This window comes from Seriola lalandi, unplaced genomic scaffold (assembly GCF_002814215.2).
Source record: "Seriola lalandi dorsalis isolate HSWRI2012SDOR001 ecotype SW California unplaced genomic scaffold, Sedor1 jcf7180002054333, whole genome shotgun sequence".
Taxonomy (NCBI): Eukaryota; Metazoa; Chordata; class Actinopteri; order Carangiformes; family Carangidae; genus Seriola; species Seriola lalandi.
In genome coordinates, this window is record NW_019524886.1 from 514,202 (window position 1) to 536,983 (window position 22,782).

Here is a 22,782-nt window from a genome sequence, read left to right on the forward strand (position 1 = left end):
GCCGGTGCTGAAATTTTACACAGAGGTTGGGCTAACTTGGCTAACTAACTGTTAGCATAGTTGAGCTGGAGCTGCTTGTTTTTCTTGGTATTTGGAACAATATTTTCATAGTACATTTAATTTTGTTTGCCATGTTTCATCCTCACCTGCTTGCAGCTGGCTGTGTTGTTTGTATGTAGCGTTACATGTTAAGATATGAAGAGGTCCTAGACGAAGACCGTGACAGTGGACGGAGGACTTCGAGCAGATCACCATGGAAACGTACATTTAGATATGTTAGAGGATGGCAGTTGTCCGGAAACTCAAATGTCAATAAACAGAGTTTAAAGAAAAACAGACCTGCTTTCCGTGAGTACCCAGCTTTTCTAATGTTTAATGAAATTGTACAGCTTGTGTTGTTGTTTACAACTGAAATGTTTTCTTTTTAGTTGTTACGTTTTGACGTTATTCCTGTTTTAAGGGATAACACTGTATTTACTTTGTAACCTAACTTCAGAAGGCCAGTTCTCCCTTGTGATACTGTACCTATCCATGCACATAGCTTTGGTTTTATATGCCAGCGTTTTGAGGTCCTTGATAAGTTTTCTGCCATAATTTGAACAGCATAAAAGTGAATAGAATTTGATTCGTGGTGTTTGAAAATCAACACTAGGGAAACTTGATAGCAATGTGCCTTTCTATAAACTCTATCGTTATGACTGAGAATGATCCATATACCTCATTGTTTATTTTTCAACGGGAAAATTTTTCTTTTAAGAAAAAAAACAATGGATGGAATTTTTGTAATTTGGGTGACCTGACCCTTTATCGATATTGTCCCAAAAGAGATGACTGACATTAAATTTGTGAAAGCCTTTATTTATCTGAAGAAATCGTAAGAGAAGTGCCAAAATATTTTTCATTATACTTTATGCAGCTGACTACAGAGCTGTCTGTGGTGATTTATTTCAGTAACAGAATTTCTCTTTATCTCTATATCTCTGCTTTCTCTTGTTTGCATCCTTTCTGTTGCTCAGGTGATGGAGTTCCCCCAGCATTCCCAGCAGCTACTGTCAGCTCTGCGTTCCCAGCGCCAGCGGGGCTTCCTCTGTGACTGCACTGTCCTGGTGGGCTCATCCCGTTTCCTGGCTCACCGGGCTGTTTTGGCCTCCTGCTCGCCTTTCTTCCACATGTTTTACTCAGATTCCCCTGGGGGCAATGGTGGTAACGGCAGCAACAGCTCTGTCACACTTGACAGCGACATTGTCACAGCTGCTGCATTTGGCTTGCTCCTGGATTTTGTCTATGAAGGTGTGCTGCAGCTGGAAGAGTCTCCACCAGTGGAGGACATATTGGCAGCTGCAAGCTTTCTGCATATGAATGAGGTGGTGAGAGTGTGCAAGAGACGACTGCAGAGACGAGGGCCTCTGGCTGAGGCAGACAGCACTCGTTCTGAGGAGAGCGCAGGTGTGAGGAAGGCATTCCAGATGGGAAGAGAAGGTGGCGGTGACAGTGGAGCTGAGCCTGTGATGGCCATGGCAGGAGATAACATGAATCCGGTTGCCATGGCAGTGCCACTCTCACCAGTGTCTGTAGTGGCTGAGAGGAGGCAGTTGGAGTCTGTGAAGTCTGAGCGGAGGACTGGTGGAGGGTCATCAGAGGCACGAGTTCACACTCCTCTGAGCCCTGACCTTGCTGATACCACCCAACCAGGCATGGACGCCCCTCCTCTGACCCCAGGCGGAGAGCTGGTGCAGGGCCTCATCCCTGGCCAGTCTGTCCCTGGTCACATCAGGTTGGGGACTGGAGGTCACGGGGAAGGGTCTGCACTCTGCAGCCCTTGCAGCACCACAGAGACATACAGGTCTGTGTAAATTTATAGACTAAATATGAGATTTGTGACCAGTGTTTTCAAGCTTGTTAGCATCCTGAAATCTTTAGTCTGATCCTTGTCCCAACAGTTGAATAGAAGTCAACGAACGCTAATAATCACTTAAGAATTAAGAAAATATACAATAACACAAAAACAAAACCATAGTTAAATCCACATGCAAAGATGCCAAGAACATTAAGAGAGGAATGTGGAATTGTGGTTCCAGTAAAATACACATGGCAAATATGCATAGTGTGCACAAGTATTTGGATACTGTGAACATAAAGTACTAAGTACAGGGAATAGTAGAGGTCAGTGCAGTGTGATAGATGATATATCAGTCTGTGTAGTAGGGAAATAGCATTGTATGTAAAAAGTTAATTTGAAATTGAACTCAGGAAATAGACTTACCGAGCACTTTATTAGGAACGCCTGTAGGCCTGCTTCTTGTACACCTGTACACCTGCTACACCTCCATGTACTGATGGGCATTCTTACTGTTTGTTGTTACTAAAAAAGTAGTTTTTATCTTCCGTCCTTCCTTTCTTTCTCTCTTTCACTAGCCACAGCAGCAACCAGCAGCCCTCTTCCTCATCTTCTTCCTCCCTGGTCCCAGTGAGTTATGCTGGAGGTCGGTCAGTGGTTGCTCTTTCAGAATCCAGCCTCTCCCCCAGCCCACATCAGGAAGTACCACGACTGCTCCATGACAATGACTCTTGTAGGAAACCCTCAGAGACTGACCACAGAGGTACATTAGGCGGAGGACAACAAATGGTCATGTTAATCCAAAAGTCAGTACCCACCTCACACTTACAGACCAACCCGACGCACTCGCCGATTCAACGTGCACCTCCCCAAATCCGAATCCAGAGCGCTGTGTCACTCCAACGCCAAAGCTCTGACTTTCACACTGCACCTCAGACACAAACCCTTAAGGGACCTGAAGGGGATACGGGAGCTTCACCTACCACTAGAAATGTGGGCAGAGTGAGGACAGACAATAGTGATAGAGAGAATGTGAAAGTCAAAGTGGAGGCCATTGTTATATCTGATGAAGAGCTGGAGGAGGTGAAAGAGAGAAGCAGAGAGAGAGAACCAGTGATGGAAGTGGAGGATGAGTTTGAAGATGACATCCAGGATGAGGAGCTGAACAGCCCTCAGTTTCTCCATTCTCACCCGCAGGGCCTCCAACAGATGACCTCCCATGACTACTCCTTCCCTCTCTCCCCCTCCTCCTCCTCCTCTGGTGCTGCCCCTTCCTCCCAGGAAACCTCCTCCTTTGCCGTTTCCCTCATTCCTCCGTCCACAGCCCAGCAGCATTCAGACCCTCCCGCCTACTTCCAGGACTTCCAGGACTCTATGGGGAACTTTGTGGAGGATGTCCCCACATGTGGCGTATGTGGGAAGACTTTCTCATGCACGTACACACTAAGGCGTCACGCTATTGTGCACACACGTGAGCGCCCTTATGAGTGCCGCTACTGCTATCGGAGCTACACACAATCAGGCGACCTGTACCGACACATTCGCAAAGCTCATGACCACACGCTGCCAGCCAAACGCAACAAGGCAGATGTGGAGCCCTCCCAGCCACCACCACCTCTTAGCTAACACAAACAGGCACACTGTGGTATTTCTATACTTTAACACTCATACCTAAACTTTAACTGAATATTCTGACTCTACTTCAACCCTAAAACAAGTGGGGCTGCAATTATTAGGGATCGACCGAGTAAACGTGTTACTGCATTACATTTTAAGGGGGGGGTAAAACATCTTATTTCGTGATAATAATAATATATGATAAAACTATTAAATTAACCAAAACACCAAAATCAACCAATTAATTCCAGTCAGGCTCTTTGTAGCCTGTGCATATAACTGATAATTACTAATATACACTCAGTTGTTGAACATCTAGATAAAACTGATGTAGTCTAATACAACAGTCCTGCAGTAAATCCTCCTTCATGAAGGTTTTAATGTTCAGTTTTTTTATTAAAATTGTTTTAGAAAGTTGTTGATTATCATTGTGGAGGATGTAGTGTTTGGAGCTGTGTTACATTATACAGAGGTGTTTCTGTTATTTAGCCTACTTTCACTGATATGAATGGGGTGGACAAAATAATAGAAACATCTGGACGCCTCGGTGAGTGTCCTTGTACAGCAGTTGTTTTGTGTTGGCAAATCGGTTCCAAATATTGGTTATCGGTCTCCTTGATTACCAATAATCGGTATCGTATCAGCCCTGAAAAAACCATATCGGTCGATCCCTAGCAATTACTGATTATTTTCTCAACTACAAAGGCACTCAGTAGAGCGCATACCTCTGCTAAGACCAAACAATTCCACACATCCTGCTAAATAAACAAACAAAAAAACCATGAAACGGATGTGGGTGAAAATATAACCTCCTTGGCAGAGGTATTAATAATAATAAGTACACATCTGTGTGAAATGCAGATTCAGCATTTTATTTCACCAGATCTGCATTATTATCTAGATCTACTCAAATTGTACAAATTCATACATGTAAACACCATAAATATGTCAGATTTCTTTTGCATCAAGATCCATTCATTATTTCCAGAGGAACTGACCTATCTGGCATTGTCAAGGAAAGTGATTTCCTGGATGGGGCCCTTTAACTGGATCCGTAATCCTTCTGACAAATAAACAGACACAGGCAAAAACATAATCTCCTTTGTGGGGATGATTTATTTATTTATTTCATCCAGAAAAATAGTTTAAAACTCAAACATATTGTTACACAAAAATAATCAGAAAATATTTGCGAAGCTGTAATCAAATAGTATAGTCGCTGATTAATTTAAATTCATAGTTGAACATGACTTTGAAATGTTTCCAGGGTATTTACAAGTCTTTAAAGTCTTACATTTTCTGAAATTAGATTTTAGAAAATTAAGCCATGAATTTATGGTCTTTAATTCGGGCTTTGCTAAAAATTCAGTCAGACTTTAACTATTATTTATTATTATTATTTAACTATGTTATTTTTTTAGAAATAAACTGAGAAAGTTACCAAAACCAATCTGCTTATTTTGACAGTTGCATAATTTACTTCCATTTAAACTTGATTTAAGCGACATACTTACATATGACACTTCTATGTTAGTATAAGGCATATATATGTAATGTGATCAGATGATCAAAATCTCAAAAAGTTGCCTCTCTGTTGGCCCCTATTTAAAAAAAAAACATTTGCACAATTGTCACTAGTTGTGCCACTTCTTCTGCTCAACTTATCTGAACATTGTCAAATACTTTTACATTTGTAAACACCCCTCAGATACCCTGGTTGTCTATTCTTTTGCAGACATTTGTATCCCCATAAGTACAGAAATACAATAACTCATACACACACAGAGTAAACACCAGCCATGTGGCTGTCATATTGGCACTCATTCATCAAACACTTAATGTTACTGTATGACCATTGTCTCTGTAGAACCCTAAAACTGAGCTGACACCTGTGCTATTGTGCTACTCTTTGTAAAATTGAAGAGGTGTTTTACAGTTTAAGTTTGTACTGTTTTAATATCTTGATCTTTTATTTATACATTTGTATGAGTATAAAAATGATCACAAACTTCATTGTTGGAAGAGGGGATGATTCAGGAAATGTATGTTTGAATGACTTCTGTGACACCTACCTACACCTACTGTTTACTATATCAACTTAAAACACAAATAAGGGAAAGCTGTTGTGTTTTGAATTTTATCAGTTTTAATTTGTACAACTGCCTTTCCAGTGTGAATCTGTGCCAGCAACCTTTGACTGATAAATGTAGTAGCATTGTACTGTCTGGTGTTATATTGACAGGATGCAACCACGAGAGTTGTTCATGTGGCAGCAAATATCTACACACGTTCTAGAAATAGATTCAGACTGTGCCATTTTATAACCTATAAAACTTAAAATATGAGCTTTTCCTTGCTTCATTTTTCATAAAGTCACATCATCAATAGCAGATGTATACAGTATATTTGATGAAGTAGGAAATCATGGGTGCTATATGGCCTGTACTTTGCCTTGTTTCTTCACCTCCTTTAGCAGTGCAGTAAAAAGTCTTTGATTAGGAAGATTCCTAAATAAGGCAACTGACCATAAATATCAATGTGGCAGCTGTACAAACTAACTAAAGTGTCTAAATGCTATGGAAAAGTATTTCATTTTATTGTAAGGACAAACTTACCATGAAGATTGCTGCTCCAACTTGGCTGATCTAGCAGTATTTAAATGACAAACAATACAGTAGCCTACAGTAAACAGTTGGATTCTCTTAGCACTGTGCATGTCTTGTCCTTATGATTTCTCCTGAAATCATTGAAGTTACATGACATTTCCCATCCGAGTGAATTAAAAGTTGTTAGGAATAGAAACTGGTTTTATTTGTCTGAGCCTACATTCCCTGGTAGGATAGCAGTGGAAGTGAGGGAGGGGTGAATAACTTTTGGGATCCGCTCTTTACGTGTTTGGCTTTGCGTATTCTGTAGTGTTTCTCATGTAGAAGACTGAATATACATTATGAGCACACTTCAACAGATGCAGTACTTCTGCCTTCTCTTTAAATGTTTAGATTTAAACTTTAAATGTGCCTAAATGACTCTTTGGAATTTATTGTTCTGCAGCATTTCACGTTTTGGGAGCTGACCTAATGAAAATTGATTAGTATCAGTACTACCATACAAACCTAAGAGTTTTAGAGTGGATACTCATGAGGGACAGTTGAGTCATTGGTTATTTAGGTTTCATGATCTACCTAATCTAAATGTTACCTTGTGAATAAACACTGTTCAGACCAAACAATGTGTATATGTTGTAATGTTTCAGTGAATCACACAATTCACAGGTTGTTCAGTCAACATTATCTTTTACTTTTCTTTACTTCTCTACAAAAGCACATATACAAAAATATAAACATTTCACCTGTTACCTATTGCTATGAAACAGTACTTTTAAACAGGTTAGCATATCTGAAGTTATCTTTGTGACCAGTAACCAGCAAACTGTACATTTCATCCTAACATGTTCAGGTGACTGCAGCCTGCCTTCTTTTAGCAGGAAGTTTTGTGTCTCTTCAGTCTTCTACTGGCCCATGGATCTGTGAAGAGACAAAATATCAGCTTCCACCTACAAATCTGTCTGCCTCTGTATTCTTGTATTTCCAACCAAATATTCTGATTAAATATTGTTGTCAATACTAGTTTTGTTACTATCTGTTAAACTGTAGAGAAACAATTAAAAGGATGGTACCACAATACTGCTCCAACAGCAAAGCTGCTACCTAGAAATCCAATTTTAATTGAACCATATTGTATGTGCTAGTCATACAGATTATTTACATGCGCAGTAAAAGACAAGCTGTCAGAAATTGTTTATGCTGTAGAAGTCATTTTAATAGCACTTGCTTCTGTGGCAGAAACTAGTGGTTTGATTAAAATTATTGTTAGTGAATCAGTATGCTGGACTATGCTTTGATTCTCCTCACAAGAAAATAAGTGAGGGGATCAGTGTAGATTTGCCAAGTGAAATATGGACCCCATCAAATATGGAACATAGCATGAAGAAAAAACGCAGCAGCTTTACTCAACTTAAGTTAACCAGATAACTTTCATTCTGCTTAATGATACAAGCCACTGATCAGTTAAATATTACACATTGAATAAATGAACTTATCTTAAACTACAGTCTACATAAAGAAAAAAAACACCTCACCGCTTCAGCCAGCTCCGGCCAATCCATCGCCATCACAACAGCGTCGTCGGAGTTTGGAGGAGTCTCAAGGTTCCAGTAAGTCAGCTTGTCAAACACAGAGGATACCTTCACTGTCCTGTCCTGGACACACATACAAGCACATGAAAATTGATTTTTGAAGTGAAAAGACATAAATTCAACCCCTGCAGCAAACAGCAGTAATGAAATGATAATGCACTGTTATTTTTTATTTCATGAACTTCGCACTAAGTCTGTCCTTGGTAACCCCCTATGGCAGCAACTTGTAGCAGCAAAGAGTCTTTTATTCTTGTTTTAGGAATTTTGTTTACCTATTCTTCACCCACTCATCTGCATGTCTGATTTTATGTCCTATGCAGTCAGTGCTTTGCTGTATGTTTGACTGACCCAGACCACTTGTCAGTGGTGTTTACCTCTTGGTCGGAGCCAGACTTGTTGATCTCTTTAAGCACCAGGCCAGTGTAGCCCTGTGGACAGCTGAGCTCCTGCCCCTTCAGCCCGCGGCCTCTGAATGACACTGTCTTCTCTGTAATGGGAGAAATGCACAAAGGATAGTTGTTAGAGAATCACCAGTGTGTCCCAGTGTGATTACTTCTTTATGGGTTGTATCTCCACCAGTGTTTTCTATGAACTGCAAACTTCTCCAGTAACGATTAGCTTTAGTCTCCTGGTAGAGAGGCTTTGAAAAACTAAAAATCTGTCTGAGATTAAACATATTCTGAGTGTACCATATTTACGGTCTTTTGTGGTAGCAGTGAAGTATTGTGAGACCTGGGCGGGCCCATTGTGTTCAATCTCACAGGGCATCAGGTGGACTGGAGCTCGCTGTGCCTGGCCCACCGATGACACACAAACACGAGTAACACTGGTATTACAGGACATCCTGCAACCAGACGACAGGAGAGGACAACACACATGAATAACAAGACATTACATTCTGAAGTGAACTATTTTTTCCAAAATGAAATAACTATGAAAAGTTTTTCAGTATTTTACTGGTTTTAGTATGACATAATGTGTTGTGTGCAATAGTCTCTAATTGTTTTAGTGTTTACATATATATTGTCTCATCATATTGTCAGCCTTCACTGTAGAACAACTGTTATTCGAATAATTTGATTGATCGACTGTGTCCATTGGCGTAATCTTTAGAGCTGCAATAATTGGACGATTAATCAGTTAGTCCATCAATAGAAAAATGATCAGCAAATATTTTAAGAATCTAAGATATCAAGATTTCCTGCTTTTCTCTGTTTAGTGTCATATTAAACTGAATATCTTTTGGATTTGAGCTGTTGATAGATACAACAACATATTTGAACATACCACCTTGCACTCTGAGAAACAGGGATGTACATTTTTTCACTATTATTTCATTATTTTATAGACTAAACGATCAATCGTCAAAATACTGAGAAGATTAACTGAAAAAGTAAACAATGGTGGGTCGCAGCTTTAGTAATCGTAGTAACTGCAATTACAGTGCAGGCAGTTTGTAAATATGACATGACAACAAACAGTGCACACTTTCCCAAATATAAACAACATTATCACATAACCACTATTATCTACTGTCACATTAGCGTGTTTTCTCACTCCTTGATAAACATCATTTAACACGTTTTTAGCGACTTCCTAAGCGATCAGAGACAGTTCAACTCCAACGTTACCTTTCTGTAGATCTCTGGTTAGCAACAGTCGCGCGTGTGATTGGTGACGAGACGGAGGAATTCGTCTTCTTCTACGCTGGAGGTTATTTTGGCGGGGTTTTTCCTTTCTGCCAGAGGATGCCGCCCCCTCTCGACGAGAGACGATGTGAACATTTTGGGGTCATCAACATATTTGGCATTAGGGGCGCTATTGGACAGTATCAGACTATCGAGGAGTGGTATACAGTATGGGGGAAATTAGGCCTTTGCAGTACACTTAGCAGCAATGCAGAAAAACAAACAATTGAGCAACTGAATAATAAAAAAAAAACTAATTAATAAAAGTAAAATAAAAGTTTGGATTAGGCAATCAAATACAGTGAATGAATAAGCTTTTAGGCTGCCCTTGAGGTCAAATTATCATCTAACATTGTCATGGATGTAAATATCAGTTGTTAAGATGGATATAAGTATTCTTATTATATGATATTATTATATTATATTATAGAGAGTTATGATATTATACCAGCAGCCTTGATTTTCTGAAATGTTACTTTTGTTTGTTTTCTCCTAAATATAAACTACATAATTTGGCTTTATGTCCAGTGGTGTCACTAAAACATTCCAGCAGGACATAGTATAATACTGTTGTGTAGCCTGTCTGGTAAATATTTTCAAAGTATAAACTCAAGTCATCAAGCCTCACCCCTGTTGTCAGTGTCATGTTCAACACCAAGAACTCTGTTCCAGTTGGCACCAGCATCTCTCTTCATGTGGGATGGACTAAACCCTGTCCAATGGCAGCTTTTTAAGAGCTAGGGATAAGGTTTTTTTTTTTTTTATTTCTGTTCACAACATTTCATAAAGACACTGTGGACCAAGACAGTTGAGGGAAAGGAGAAGTGATTTCCTAACAGCTCATAGTTGGGAAACTGAAAGCGGAGGTGAGTTTTTTTTTATAGCGAGACTGTTGCAGGCATGCTGTTGTTGGATACCACATTGTTATTTCAATTAAACTGTTTTCTTCAAGATTTGATTTGGATATTGAGCTAAAATGCTTTAGTATCCCTGCACAATAATTCTTTCCAACATAACTCTTGTTCTGAAAATCTGCATATTAATGTTCATTTATGTTTTCCCTTCCTCTTTTAATGATCAAATATGATCAAAACTTTAGTTTCATGAATTGAGAAAACAAACAGCTTAATTATACAGGCAGAAGTTTAGTGGGGAGCACTGATAAATACCTTTAATCCTCCTGCATTTTTGCAAAGTACATTGTATAATGATTGCTTCTTGTTACATGTAATACTGCCACAGTAGCAGTTGGCCATTGACACAGTTTGGTGTCATCTGATGTGAAAGGCCTCTGCTTGTGATTTAGATTGGACTCAGTGGTTTTTCAGCTATCAGTATCATGAATGTGATGGCTTGTGTCTTTAACTTCATGTGACTGTATACAGTGCACAGTGTTTCTTTTCTGAGAAAAATGTGGCCCTAATAACTTTTGAGAAAACTGTTGACACATTTCAGTAACTCAACTTAACTGAGTCGTTATGCTCCTTTTAATTACATCTATTATATCACCTTTTTAAAACATGCTTGTAATGATATTGTATTTATCTTTCTATGTTATTTTTTATGCCTTAATACACTATCTGTCTTAGTTTTGTAGATATTCTTGGTTAACCCCATCTTAATCTGTTTTTCAAAAGAATTCCATAATCTTCATTGTCTGTTGGATTTTCAGATTTTATGGATCAAGAAAGTCCCCTACGCTCACAACATGATGAAGAACTGTCAGTCCTCATTGGCCGTTCACTGCTGAGGCTGCAGGATGCTGTTGTTACAGCGATGTCGCACACCCGCAAGAAGGTTTTGCAGGGCTTTGTTGTCTTCTCTGTCATCTTGCTGCTCCTCTGGCTCGCTGCCTTTTTATATGGGAGCTTCTACTACTCTTACATGCCCAAGGCGGCTTTTTCGACACCTGTGCACTATTACTACAGGTGTGTAGGTGAAATGATGAGCAGGTGCATCACAAAAACACAGACTTACAGTGTGTTTTATTCCCTCTTTCTTGCTTTTACTCACACTCAGTCGTTCACATTTTTGTGTGCAGGACAGACTGTGAGTCTCCTTCCTCTTTTTTGTGCTCTTACCCAGTGGCCAACATCTCTCTCATGAGGAACAAGAAACATGTATGTATGAATGTGTGTGTGTGTGTGTGTGTGTGTGTGTGTGTGTGTGTGTATACGCCTCTATCTATGTATCTGGTCTATGTATCTATCTCTGTCCATGTTTCAGTCATCCATCTGTTTTATTCATATTATCATCTTTTTAAAATGTATCTTCAGGTGCTGACATTTGGCCAGGCCTATCAGATCTCTCTGCAGCTGGAGTTGCCTGAGTCCCCAACCAATCAGGAGCTGGGGATGTTCATGGTCAAGACAACCTGTTTCTCTCGGGATGGAGGCCAGATTGCTTCCTCTGCTCGTTCAGTGAGTTGCACTGAAGATTTGCTCCGCTCCTAATGGATGGCCTCATGTGTACAATCAAGTAGTGCTTCATTACTAGTTCCTGCAAACTCCAGTGATTCACTGTATTGCATTGCTGTGTGTTTCTCAGGCAAGACAACTGCTGTCCACCTCCAGCTCTCGCTTTGTGAGTACAGCGCTGACGCACAATAACCTCTTAATCACACAACCTGGTCAGAGCCAGATGAGAGCTGCTTATGCTTGCTGCAGAGCTCCACTGCAATGAGGTGATGGGGTGACTATATGAAATAATGACTGATACAGATACACGGTGAATTCTTCTTGCTGTGCATTGTAAGGTGTCCTTGAGGGCCTTGTAAGGCGCCTATATTAATACAGTGTATTATTATTTAGTATTAATTCAGATGTAGAGATCACTTACTTAAACACTGAGTGATCGGAAAACAGAAACCCTATTGGTGTTATAATGTAACTGGGTGCAACAGTCCCCTAATAACACTATACTATAGAGGTGTTGATATGGTACTTTTTGTGGTGTTTTCTTTAAAATATAAGATTTTTCAAATATTCCTGCACCTCCATACTAATCACCTTCATAAATTGGCCTGTTTGAAACACCTTTCAGTCTAATCCACTGCCACAAAGCATCACTGAAATCCGCTTTTGTTGGTTTTCATTAAACTGAGCACACAACCCTGTCACTCAGTCATCCTTTCCTAAATATTCAGCATCCCATCACTGAGAACATCTTCTGGGGATATGGTATCACACATTTGTAATGAAAGAGAAGATTAATGAATCCCCAGAGGACTGAATAAAATCATTTCTGGTAATGTGCTGCCAGGGTGACGGTGTTGTTGTGTTGTGATCAGAGCATGCTGCGATACCGCTCAGACCTGCTGAGGACCATGGGAACGCTGCTCTTCCTCCCAGCCTTTCTGAGCGGAGCCATTGAACAGAAACAGATGCTGGAGGTGGAGCTCTTCTCCGACTTTACTGACGACCCTGTGAGTAGTACATTGCTTTGTGAGCATGTGTACGTGTGCTGGAACAGCAAATCACCAAAAATATTTTGTTTAAGTGTATCCAATAAGTTTTTCTTCATGTTCAGTATGCCCCCTCGGTCACAGCCGTCATTGAGATCCTGTCCAATAAGGTGCAGATCTACTCATCTCAGCTGTACGTTCACGCTCACTTCACTGGCATAAGGTGAGAATCATTCATATACTGCACATACCTGAGTCAAAGCATGGATTTATAACATGAAACTGAAACAATACATAGATCCGCTTATATTTCTCTGTTGATGAAACATGAGGAAGAAAAGTGTGAAATTCACATATTCTATAACCTACAGCTCAAAGTGAAGTCACATAGAGTTTATTTTTCCCTGTGGATAACTGTCCAAATGTTGATTATGTGCCATCACCTTAAGACATGTGTAGTGCTCATGATTGAGAACATGTTTCAGCAGCAGTCTTGTTAAACATCAGGTTTTGGTTATACTCCATTTAAAACAACTCAACACAACAGTTAACGATGATGAACAGAAACATCTTGTTGTGGAGGATGAGCAGTTGCCTCAAGAGACCAACGGCCACAACCACCAGACACTTTCTGTTTTGAGTAATAGAAAGCCACTTTTTCTTAAATGGAAAAAATGACTCCAACTACAATCACAGCTCAAGCACATTAAGTTCAGATGTATTCTCTATGGGTTGTTGAAGATGGCTACAGGAAATCATCTCCTGAGGTTGAAACTGAGACAAAGCTCTCATCATAGTACCACACCTGTATGTCAAAATGACATTTTTCTTTGTTTCTCTCTGTGTCCTTTCGTCAGATACTTGTTGTTCTACTTCCCTGTCTCATCAGCCCTGGTGGGTGTTTCCAGTAACTTCATCTTCCTCAGTGTCCTCTTCATCCTCAGCTACATGAGGCTGTTGCTGAGAGTTGAATGGAAACCAGAGCAGGCAAGAATACGGGCATATTACTACAGACAGCACTGAACTTACTGCTCACAGCGTTCTGTCTTAGACTGCATTTCATGAGTTTGTGTTTACGCAAGTGTGTATTATTGCCAAAATCCTCTCAGGGGTTATAGCTCAAACTCAACTGCCTCTGATTGCTTGTTTTCCTTGTTGTTTACAGCTCAGAACAGATGGATCGGTGTCAGAGAGGGAGAACATGAACAGCAACGAGCAAGAGGATGAAAAAGATGTTGCTGCGGGTACAAAGAAATAACACAGACACATTCACAAAGGCACACAGAAATGTAATTTTATTCGAGCTATTAGCATCAGTCACTTGGTACTGACAACCTGAGTATGTTATAGTGTGTTTGACTGCAGAAACAAATTCTTTGACAGGTACTGCAGAGCTGCTGGGTCCCCTCCAGATAACCCCCACAAATCTGAGCCGGGAGAGGCCCCAATTGCACTTTGGCAACGGCACAGAGCTGCAGAACAGACATACACTTAGTCAGGTTGAAATAAATGAGACAGAGGCAGCCTGAGGACATTAATAAAGGAGAGCGAGAGAGTGCAGAGAGCGACCCTCATACTGAGATGTAATGATGATTTAAGAGCAATATGTGGTTGAAAATGACTCAGAAAGAGGCCGTGCAACACTGACAGATTGCCGAGGGATGACCTGAGCTGCTCTGTTTGAGCTGTAGATCTTCAAAGTAGCAATTTCTCTTTCATGTACTCTGATTCACACTGGTATTTTACCTTTAATGGAAACACCGTTTGATTTATGAGATTGACGCATCTGAAACCTCAGCATTTCATTCAAATCTCTCATTGTCATTTCCTTTTTAGCACTGACCTGATGTTTACTATTTCATTGTTCCATGTTAAATAAATACAAAATATATTCTGATATAAAGAGACATATTGAAAACTACAGAGAAAAAGATGTAATACGTGACAATTAGATAGTGAAAACAATTTTAGAACTCATGTCCCTTTTCCAAAGTCCCAAAGTTTTTACCTTTCAATCCCATTTTCCTAATGACCATTTAATTCATGACACACACACTCAAGACAAACAGACAGAGTCAGTTATGTGACTGGCTGTTGCTTCGGTCTGAATGAGTGCACAGCCAGTTTGTCTCAGTCTTGTTAGACAAATGCTTTTTAAATGAAACACTCTCTGGTAAAATTTGTGTTACATGAAAATGACCAATAATCCATTATTGTTAAGAGAAGCAGGATGAAATAACATTCCTTAGTAATGAGCTGACTTTTAAAAATGTTTTCAATTACATCACATTTTGATGGTTATATCATATATATTTTGTCAGCATTTATACATGTGAATATTTATTTCAAAATGACTTTTTTATTCATTTAGTGTTGAACAGATTTTAGAGCTGTTTCTCTTGGAAGTTATAACTGTCATGCTGGCTGAAATGTTACTTTAAAACACTGTTACTTGAGCAAAATATACCATTATGATTAAGATGTGCATTTTTAATATACAAAAATATTCTAAATTGACTGAGTTTTAGCCAAAATGTGTCTTGCTTAGCTGCAAATCTATTCTAAAATATCATCTGTTCAATTGCTGCAATAAAACCTTCAAAAAATGTTCATCAGACTATTTATTTAATCCTTTGTGAAGTCAGAAAACACCGCCCTAAAACAGTTAACCCACAAAGTACACACTCATATTTGGTGGGAGGACACCTTACTCTATTTCTGTCCTGCTATCCGTCACAGGCGGGTATCATTCCTAGATGTCCTCTTAGCCTGTGGCACACGCCTCTTTATGAAGGTTTGGAAACTTAATGACGTCACTACATGCAAAATATGGCACCAGCAGAGACAATGGGAGAGAGATGTAACACACTGACAGGCACAGAGTTTTCTGTCACTGAAAACTAACAGCTGAGGTAAGTTGGACACACATGGACATAGGTGTCATTTTTGAGAAAGCTTAGTATATCACTGAGGCTTTGTTAGAGGGGCATTTAGACTTGTAAATTAATTTCCTCAAACATATTCAAAACTGTGCATCTCTTGTAAACATTTCCTGTTTGTTTCATACAAGCACATGTCGGACTCATGGAGTAGATTCACTCTCTACACCGCACAATGGATACAAAGACGGACACAACAGATGACAACAACATAGAAGGGATGAAGATGGAGATAGAGAATAAGCAAATGATGAATAATGACTTTTCTGCCAAACTATCGGACGAGACGTACCAACACCTGACGATCGGTGAGGGGCCCTCCAGCAGCTGCAGGAAAGTCAGACTGAGATCCAGACCCAGACTCCAGTTGGCAATGAGCTTCCCGCCTTACAGCCAGTGTATAGGTGGACTCGGAGACGACGGAGAGTGGGACAATGAGCTCAATTCAGAAGAAAGCATTCCTCACCAGCAGCATCTCAGACATGATGAGGCTGTTCAAGCCACAGAAAGGAAAGAAGATGCAGAACCGACTACAAAGTGTGCAAGGGATGAAGTGAGGGCAAAATGGAGGACGAGGAGGAAGGAGAAGTTAGGGGGGAGCTGTGAAGCTGACACAGACAGAGACAGGGAGAAAGGAAGGTGGAGCGGGAAAAGAAGAGTGGAGGAGACTGGAGGAGAAAGGGAGCCTGATCATAAGGGAAGGGATGGGGGAACAAGCAGTGACTGGAAACACTGGAGAAATAGAAACTCAAGTTTTGAGTCAGAGAGAAAAGAAGAGGGGGGTGAAGAGAGGAAGAGATCGACTTCAGTAGCAGAGGGAGAGGACGAGGATAGCGGGGAAACCCTTGAGGGGAAGAATGAAGAAGCTGAGGAGCTGAGAGGGGCCTCCACAACACATCAGTGGTCCTCCCCACATCCAATCCTCTCAAAGCTTCTTCACTCATCCTCCTCCACCTCCTCCTGCTCCTCCATCAACCTCTCCTCAGCAGAGAGTGATGAGGTCTTCAGCGAAGGAGAGGATGCTGGCAAAAAGAGGAAGGCGTTCAGGAAGGTGAGAATGCCAGAGACAGAAGATTGGATGGATGGGGTTTAAAACTATATTTTCAGTTTGGGCATTTGCTATCCCAGTATGAGCATTGGTTGCTCAGGTCGTTGATGGGAGGCTTAAAACTATATTTCTCAACTGTTCTTTGCACCTGTGGTCCTGGTGCTTTGCATGAGCTTGAAAGAGGACTTTGATCAGGATAGATTTGAATGGTGTTTGCATGCCTAGCTGCTGCTGCTGCTGCTGCTGCTGCTGCTACAGATATGGGAGTAGAACGACCTATATGTTTGTTTAGGTTGGAGGACTTGTTGGAGCAGACAGTTGCAGGAGGACTAGGGAGTAGATGTTCATTTTCTCAGTGTATGCTGTCTGTTTACATTGTCGGACATTGAGCAGTAATCCATAATGTATGAATCAAAGGTGAAGACTTTTACAGAGGAATCACCATCCCATCAAAATGGTAACGTTTAGGATGCGAACATTTGCATTTAGAAGGATGAAGCCCTATAACATAGATATTTTCTTCAAACTGCAAACTTGTCATATTGCAACAGTGTCTCTACTGAGCATGCTCAGTTTCAACTCTAGCTTCCCATGTTTTGTTTTGGTTTTTTTTTTTTGGTTTTTCAATGCCATGTCTGTGTCTAGTGTGGTAGCTGTTTTGTGTATATACAAAACAGCTTATAACTGTCCAGGAATGCATTGTTTGTAAACACAAAATGTACTGACATTTGTTTGTTGACTACACTGATGACCGAGGAGGTGTTAATACTGTATAAGGTTCCCGGACATATGTTTCTCTCTCTTTTTGATATGTTTTATCAGGTTTTCCTCCTTAGCATAACGACAACAACAACATACTCTGCTCTTCTTCTGTGCCTCAGTGTCGCTCCTGGAGAACATACCTGACCATGATGCACTGGTCGCTGCGGCGGCAGAGCTCCTGGGTCCAGCTGGCTGGACATCAAGGCATGTGTGTTACAGTTCAACCAAAACAAACACTAACAGAAACTAGTGTGTATGTTTCTCTACACTACTGATAACTGTAAAAAGCCAACATTGCTCCATAAGTAAATAGTACTATTTTTATCTCCACAGAGTGACCTTTTTAGGAACTATGAAAAACACCTTTTGACCACCGTCCATTTTGATTTCATTCAGCGGGTTTTAGAACAGATTTCATCAGGTCAGGATCTCTAAGTAAGGGCCTGTCACCTCAAAGAGGACTACAACATGTTTACCTGATTATTATCACTAAAATTGAAGCTTCAGTGATAATTTAAATCACAGTTGGTATTGATTTTTCTCAGGCAGTCATGAAAAAGACATCACCACTCCATACAGATCATTTTAGTGATTAGGAGTTTGGTGTTCATGCTATAACTTTACAAAACTTTTTAAAATTGGAAGAGTGGTCCTGAAATCAGATAATATCCACATCCTGACTTCTTATTTTATTTACAATGTGGAACCATAATTATCTTAATCTTTGTCCCTTCATTGCCGGTGTCTCCAGGTAACTTCCAGCTGAGTGAGGGAGGGGAGGTGCTGAAACTGTACAATGAAGTGGAGGCAAACTGCCTGGACTGCCTGATGAGAGACTCGCTGAGACCCTTTGTCCCACAGTACCATGGCATGGTCACTAGGGGGGAGCACAGCTACATCCGACTGGAGGACCTGCTGAGCGGCCTGAGGAGACCTGTTATCATGGACTGCAAAATGGGAGTCAGGTAGGTTTGAGAGAAATTTGATTGTACAGAGTGGGAGTAGGGTCATCTCTGATCACCAGTTTTTCATTAACTTACCACTTTGTGTCACTCTGATTCACCTTAAACCTCTTTGCCTACAGTTCCTTAATAACTGATTTAAAAACAAAAATGTCAACTGGAGCTCCACTTAGCTTTCCTGCAGTTTTCGACCATATTACATGATCTTTGTCAGGTGGATTTTGCCTTGTTTTCACGCTATTGTAGATGTTCAAATTTCCATTTTACTGAGTACTTTAAAGGTTTCTTGTCCATGTTGGCTTAAATGTTGAGCAGTTGGCAAAACAATCTCACCTTTTCGTCCTTAATTACTAAATTAGGGATGTAATTCACATAGATCTTATATTGCAAAGAGTTGCTTTCTCCCTGATAATTATATGAGCTTGATAAGTGTTGATTGGTGAGGTTCTGTGTAATTAAACTAATATGCCTCTGGTGAGGGTGGTCAAAACTAAAACAATTGAGGGAATATACTAACACTATAAACACAGGTTTTTCCATGTAGCAGTATGTTTTTCTACACAAGGAATTATATGGGAGCTTCCTTTTTAGGACATACCAGGAGGAGGAACTGGCCAAAGCTCGGACCAAAGCCACCCTGCGAAGCGACATGTACCAAAAGATGCTGAAAGTAGACCCGTCAGCTCCATCAGCAGAGGAACATGCACAGAAAGGTGTGACCAAGTGGCGTTACCTTCAGTGGAGGGATACAACCAGTTCTACATCGACACTGGGCTTCAGGATAGAAGGCATCATGGTAGGAGTAAAGGCCAGTAAATCACTGCACAACTCATGTCACCCATAATTACCTATTTACCAGACCTTTTTCATTCCATAAAAGTCTTCAAATGTGCCACGTCTGTGCCGCTGTGTTTCTGCATGTGTGTGTGAGTCAGATGGAGGACGGAAGTGTCAAGCGGGACTTCCGAAAAATTCTGACCTTGGCCCAAGTCACAGAGGCGTTGCTCTACTTCACCAGGAGTGAGCTGGACATCCTGGTCAGTTCTGTCTATCCTAGAAACACTAATTGCATTACGCTGCTCTCACCTTTAAAAAAAGCTGTCCTTCATCGTACTATGGTGAGCAGATAGTAAATATAATATCAGACATGATTGTATGTAACTGTGTGAGTTAAAAAAAAATATTACGTCATATAGAAAGGTTTTAAATGTCAGTTTAAAAGTCAAACACAACAAAACCTAATAAGAAATGGATATTGAAACAACTTTCTTCTCTTAGTTTTATCTCCCTAATCTCTGCCATTGTTGTTTATACATTTTATGTCCCATCTCCTCAATGTATTTCAGTGTTTTACCCTGTGTTAACACTATTTTTTGGAGCTAAACTGCAAGTGTTTATCTCTTCTGTCCTCCAATCTCTGCCCTCAGAAAGCATACCACTCCAGACTCCTGGCCCTGAGTGATGCACTAATGAATTCATCATTTTTCAGAACCCATGAGGTTGGTTTACAGAGACAAATCCTTCCCTTTTTTTGTTAAATTCTGCTTTAAATAATTCTATCTGAAGTGGAGAACAAGGATTTGAAATATCAGTGAATCAGTCTTTTTGCTTATCTTCATTCGTCTCTTATTTTCTTTTCACCTCACTCAAATTCATCCTTGCTTAATCTACATATAAATATATGTTTGACCTGATCAGGTGATTGGCAGCTCGCTTCTCTTTGTCCACGACCATAGCAGCAAGGCCAGTGTGTGGATGATAGACTTTGGGAAGACGATCCCTGTGCCTGACACAAGCAAGCTCCAACACAACGTCCCGTGGGCTGAGGGGAGCAGGGAGGACGGCTACCTCATAGGCCTGACCTCCCTCATCACTTCTCTGAGCCAGGCCATCAGTGTGGTCTCCTGGCAACAGGAGGACAATGGTGGAGATGAGAAGAGTTTTACATGAAGCAGACTGAGGGTTGTGGTTGAGACGCCCCTTAAAGAAAACTCAAACTCAGGAGCAGGTGGATGAAACGGATGCTGTTACACATTAAACTGTTGCCTCATTTCATTCACTGGAAGAGACAACAGAGGAGGAATCTGTCTTCACAGGCTGAAGAAGAACAAGGGAGTAATATTCAGCTAAAATCATAGAAAATGTGATGTGGTACATCTGGCATGTACATAGTGTAACAGTGGAGACAGGGCTGGTGTTATGGACTCAAAGAATTTAAGCTTTACATGACCTTTTTCCCGTTCCTTGCTATTTTTTTTTTTTTTTTTATCATTTGTAAAGGATCAAAAATCCAAAGATGTCCGTCCTGTACATGTTGATGCTTTACCACAACGCTGGTGTTTTTTTGTTTGTTTTTTTCATTGGGTTGGTCTGTGAAAACTCAAATATCTCACCTGTGTTGCAACACATGATAAGCTCATTTGTTTATAGCAGCAAAGGAAACTCATAATGAATCATGCCTATAAAAAGACACCTGAAACACGAATGAAGATATATTGGTTAAACAGATGTGATATTACTATCAGGGTTTTGAATTATTTACATATGATGCAGCTGAAATGTTATGCTTTCCTTGTCTTATAGGCTGAATACAGCTGATGATACAAAACACCTTCTCATATTATGTGGTGCAACCTAAGTGAAATAAACAGTGAATGCCTTGATCTGCTCAGTCTTCATATATCAACATCCCTGACACTACAAAAATGCACCCGTCATTTCATATAACACCAACAGGTTACAGATATATGAACTACAAAGAGAAAGAGGAAAGCAAGCAAACAGTATGTATCCCCTCATTAAAGTATATAAATACACACTCCCATGGACTGACTAAGATTTTAACAGCTTCAATCTTGGTACAAATTCATGATATGCTGCCAAATATTTTTCATATCTGCAGAACTTTATTCAACTTCAAGTGGAAATCCCAACTTTTCCAAATATAACAATGTATTGTATTTTCGCTCTCATGTTTTATGTATAAACTTAATCTTAAATAACTGGAAACCTACTGTCAAACAAATGATTTGTAAATTCCAAATTATTTCCAAATAATCTAAGAAGAATCCTGGAAAGAACCACATCATTTGGAAACAATTATGGATAAAATAGATGGTGATCAGTTGTTACACTTTCGAAATGGGTCTAGAGACATACATACATTTCAGCATAAATGAAGAAAGTCTCCAATAATAAATGAATGAGCAATAAATTCACTGTTGTTTAAATAGAGACAATTCTTAAAGGGAAAATCGTCTGGAGGTCAATAATAAGATCGACAGAACTAGTTGAACCAACAAAAATAAAAGTCTGAGAACTATTTTTCCTGTAATTGCAACCAAATTATAACCACGTGGTTTTTGTTCTCTCCAGGAAAATTTCAAGAAATCAATAGGAAATAAAGCATTACAAATAAATGTAAAATGGTAAAAACACTCAAGTAAAGTGCCTATGCTAATGTAACACTAATGTTACAGCAGGACCACAAACTACAAATGACCGTAGAGTTGACTGAGCGCCGCAGACCATCAGAACCTCATGGAGGTGACACGTGCGAAGTACAGGTGCAGTACCTCCACCTGGTGGCGCCCTGTTGTTGTTCGTGCTGGAGAAGTCAGGCGGGATGGAGATTACTGACACTATCCTGAACAACAGACAGTAGGCAGGTGCTCCACAATACCTCAGAAGATATATTACCACGGAAAAAGAAATTAATCGGTAAATATTTTCGGGTTATGTCTGTGAGTCTAGCAAGATGCTCCGCCACGCTAACGCTAACAGTTAGCTTTAGCTAACACAATTTACTGCTTAGCTGACTGAAAAGTTCAAATTTACATTTCACCTCAACAAAACCGATTCAGCATTTGGCACTGTTGTTTTTGAATGTTTTCCAAATGACAAGTTTATGACAGTTTCCCCAAAGGCTGAGTTTGACGAGGTTTTCTGGATGGACCGTGTGAATGTATGTCAGAGAAGCTACCCCAACCTTGTGGTCACACGTGTACTGGATGAAGGTGAGTTTGATCCATTAATCACAAACACGTGGGCTAGCCAGCTTTTGACTCGCTTTAGGTAGCATTTCCTGGGCAGGTAAGTCACGTAGGTGTGATTGAAGCCTGGGTGTTAGAATATGCTTGGACAAGGAGAGGTCTGATGGGGATGATATTTGAAAGTAAACAAAGCTTAGCTTGTTACCTGCATTACTTTTCTCGCCTGTTTTTACTCAACTTTTCTCAAAATTGAACTTGTCAGATTGTTTGTGTGTCGATCGGGGAGAAATCTTGGCAGAATCAAGGACAGCACCTTACTGAAACCTGTGGCATTGTCAG

The 22,782-nt window shown here is 40.2% G+C and overlaps 4 protein-coding genes across 7 annotated transcripts; 3 read left to right on the plus strand and 1 right to left on the minus strand.

The window, feature by feature from the left end:
- Positions 1–211: 211 nt before the first annotated feature.
- On the plus strand, positions 212–6,683 carry zbtb3 (zinc finger and BTB domain containing 3). The gene is made up of 3 exons (XM_023407359.2): positions 212–348; positions 1,017–1,843; positions 2,416–6,683. The coding sequence occupies exons 2-3, from the start codon at positions 1,020–1,022 to the stop codon at positions 3,461–3,463; spliced, it is 1,872 nt and encodes a 623-aa protein (XP_023263127.1). The 5' UTR covers positions 212–348; positions 1,017–1,019; the 3' UTR covers positions 3,464–6,683.
- A 44-nt stretch (positions 6,684–6,727) lies between these two features.
- Positions 6,728–9,360, minus strand: rnaseh2c (ribonuclease H2, subunit C). Of its 2 annotated transcripts, XM_023407387.2 has the most exons (5): positions 9,281–9,360; positions 8,339–8,493; positions 8,024–8,136; positions 7,593–7,712; positions 6,728–6,978 (listed from the first exon to the last, which is right to left on the minus strand). In XM_023407387.2, the coding sequence occupies exons 2-5, from the start codon at positions 8,490–8,492 to the stop codon at positions 6,955–6,957; spliced, it is 411 nt and encodes a 136-aa protein (XP_023263155.1). In that variant the 5' UTR covers position 8,493; positions 9,281–9,360; the 3' UTR covers positions 6,728–6,954. The 2 variants fall into 2 exon arrangements, with proteins under 2 accessions (XP_023263155.1, XP_087030389.1); XM_087174263.1 differs by lacking the exon at positions 9,281–9,360 and having other exon boundaries at positions 8,348–8,493.
- Positions 9,361–10,072: 712 nt separating this feature from the next.
- LOC111655793 (seipin-like) lies at positions 10,073–15,350 on the plus strand. Of its 3 annotated transcripts, none has more exons than XM_087174264.1 (10): positions 10,073–10,203; positions 11,010–11,265; positions 11,379–11,457; positions 11,614–11,757; positions 11,885–11,920; positions 12,627–12,761; positions 12,866–12,963; positions 13,598–13,727; positions 13,906–14,029; positions 14,124–14,241. In XM_087174264.1, exons 2-9 carry the CDS (start codon positions 11,015–11,017, stop codon positions 13,996–13,998), a joined length of 966 nt encoding a protein of 321 aa, XP_087030390.1. In that variant the 5' UTR covers positions 10,073–10,203; positions 11,010–11,014; the 3' UTR covers positions 13,999–14,029; positions 14,124–14,241. The 3 variants fall into 3 exon arrangements, with proteins under 3 accessions (XP_087030390.1, XP_023263078.1, XP_023263077.1); XM_023407309.2 differs by having other exon boundaries at positions 10,077–10,203; positions 13,906–13,984; positions 14,124–15,350; XM_023407310.2 differs by lacking the exon at positions 11,885–11,920 and having other exon boundaries at positions 13,906–13,984; positions 14,124–15,350.
- A 380-nt stretch (positions 15,351–15,730) lies between these two features.
- LOC147819070 (inositol-trisphosphate 3-kinase A-like) lies at positions 15,731–21,114 on the plus strand. Its single transcript, XM_087174265.1, has 7 exons — positions 15,731–16,730; positions 17,609–17,693; positions 18,241–18,454; positions 19,043–19,247; positions 19,387–19,488; positions 19,879–19,950; positions 20,150–21,114. The coding sequence occupies exons 1-7, from the start codon at positions 15,855–15,857 to the stop codon at positions 20,399–20,401; spliced, it is 1,806 nt and encodes a 601-aa protein (XP_087030391.1). The 5' UTR covers positions 15,731–15,854; the 3' UTR covers positions 20,402–21,114.
- Positions 21,115–22,782: the final 1,668 nt, after the last annotated feature.

Bases quoted from the DNA above. Each gene is read 5' to 3' on its own strand.
- LOC147819070 (XM_087174265.1), top strand. From the start codon at position 15,855: ATGGATACAAAGACGGACACAACAGATGACAACAACATAGAAGGGATG. The intron at 19,248-19,386 runs GTAGGAGTAAAG...TGTGTGAGTCAG, and splicing joins TCAGGATAGAAGGCATCATG to ATGGAGGACGGAAGTGTCAA. The intron at 19,951-20,149 runs GTTGGTTTACAG...TGACCTGATCAG, and splicing joins CATTTTTCAGAACCCATGAG to GTGATTGGCAGCTCGCTTCT.
- rnaseh2c (XM_023407387.2), bottom strand. From the start codon at position 8,492: ATGTCCTGTAATACCAGTGTTACTCGTGTTTGTGTGTCATCGGTGGGC. The intron at 8,137-8,338 runs GTACACTCAGAA...CTCCCATTACAG, and splicing joins CACAAAAGACCGTAAATATG to AGAAGACAGTGTCATTCAGA. The intron at 7,713-8,023 runs GTAAACACCACT...ATGTGTGTCCAG, and splicing joins AGTCTGGCTCCGACCAAGAG to GACAGGACAGTGAAGGTATC.
- zbtb3 (XM_023407359.2), top strand. From the start codon at position 1,020: ATGGAGTTCCCCCAGCATTCCCAGCAGCTACTGTCAGCTCTGCGTTCC. The intron at 1,844-2,415 runs GTCTGTGTAAAT...CTCTTTCACTAG, and splicing joins AGCACCACAGAGACATACAG to CCACAGCAGCAACCAGCAGC.
- LOC111655793 (XM_023407309.2), top strand. From the start codon at position 11,015: ATGGATCAAGAAAGTCCCCTACGCTCACAACATGATGAAGAACTGTCA. The intron at 11,921-12,626 runs GTGAGTACAGCG...TGTTGTGATCAG, and splicing joins CCACCTCCAGCTCTCGCTTT to AGCATGCTGCGATACCGCTC. The intron at 13,985-14,123 runs GTACAAAGAAAT...ATTCTTTGACAG, and splicing joins TGAAAAAGATGTTGCTGCGG to GTACTGCAGAGCTGCTGGGT.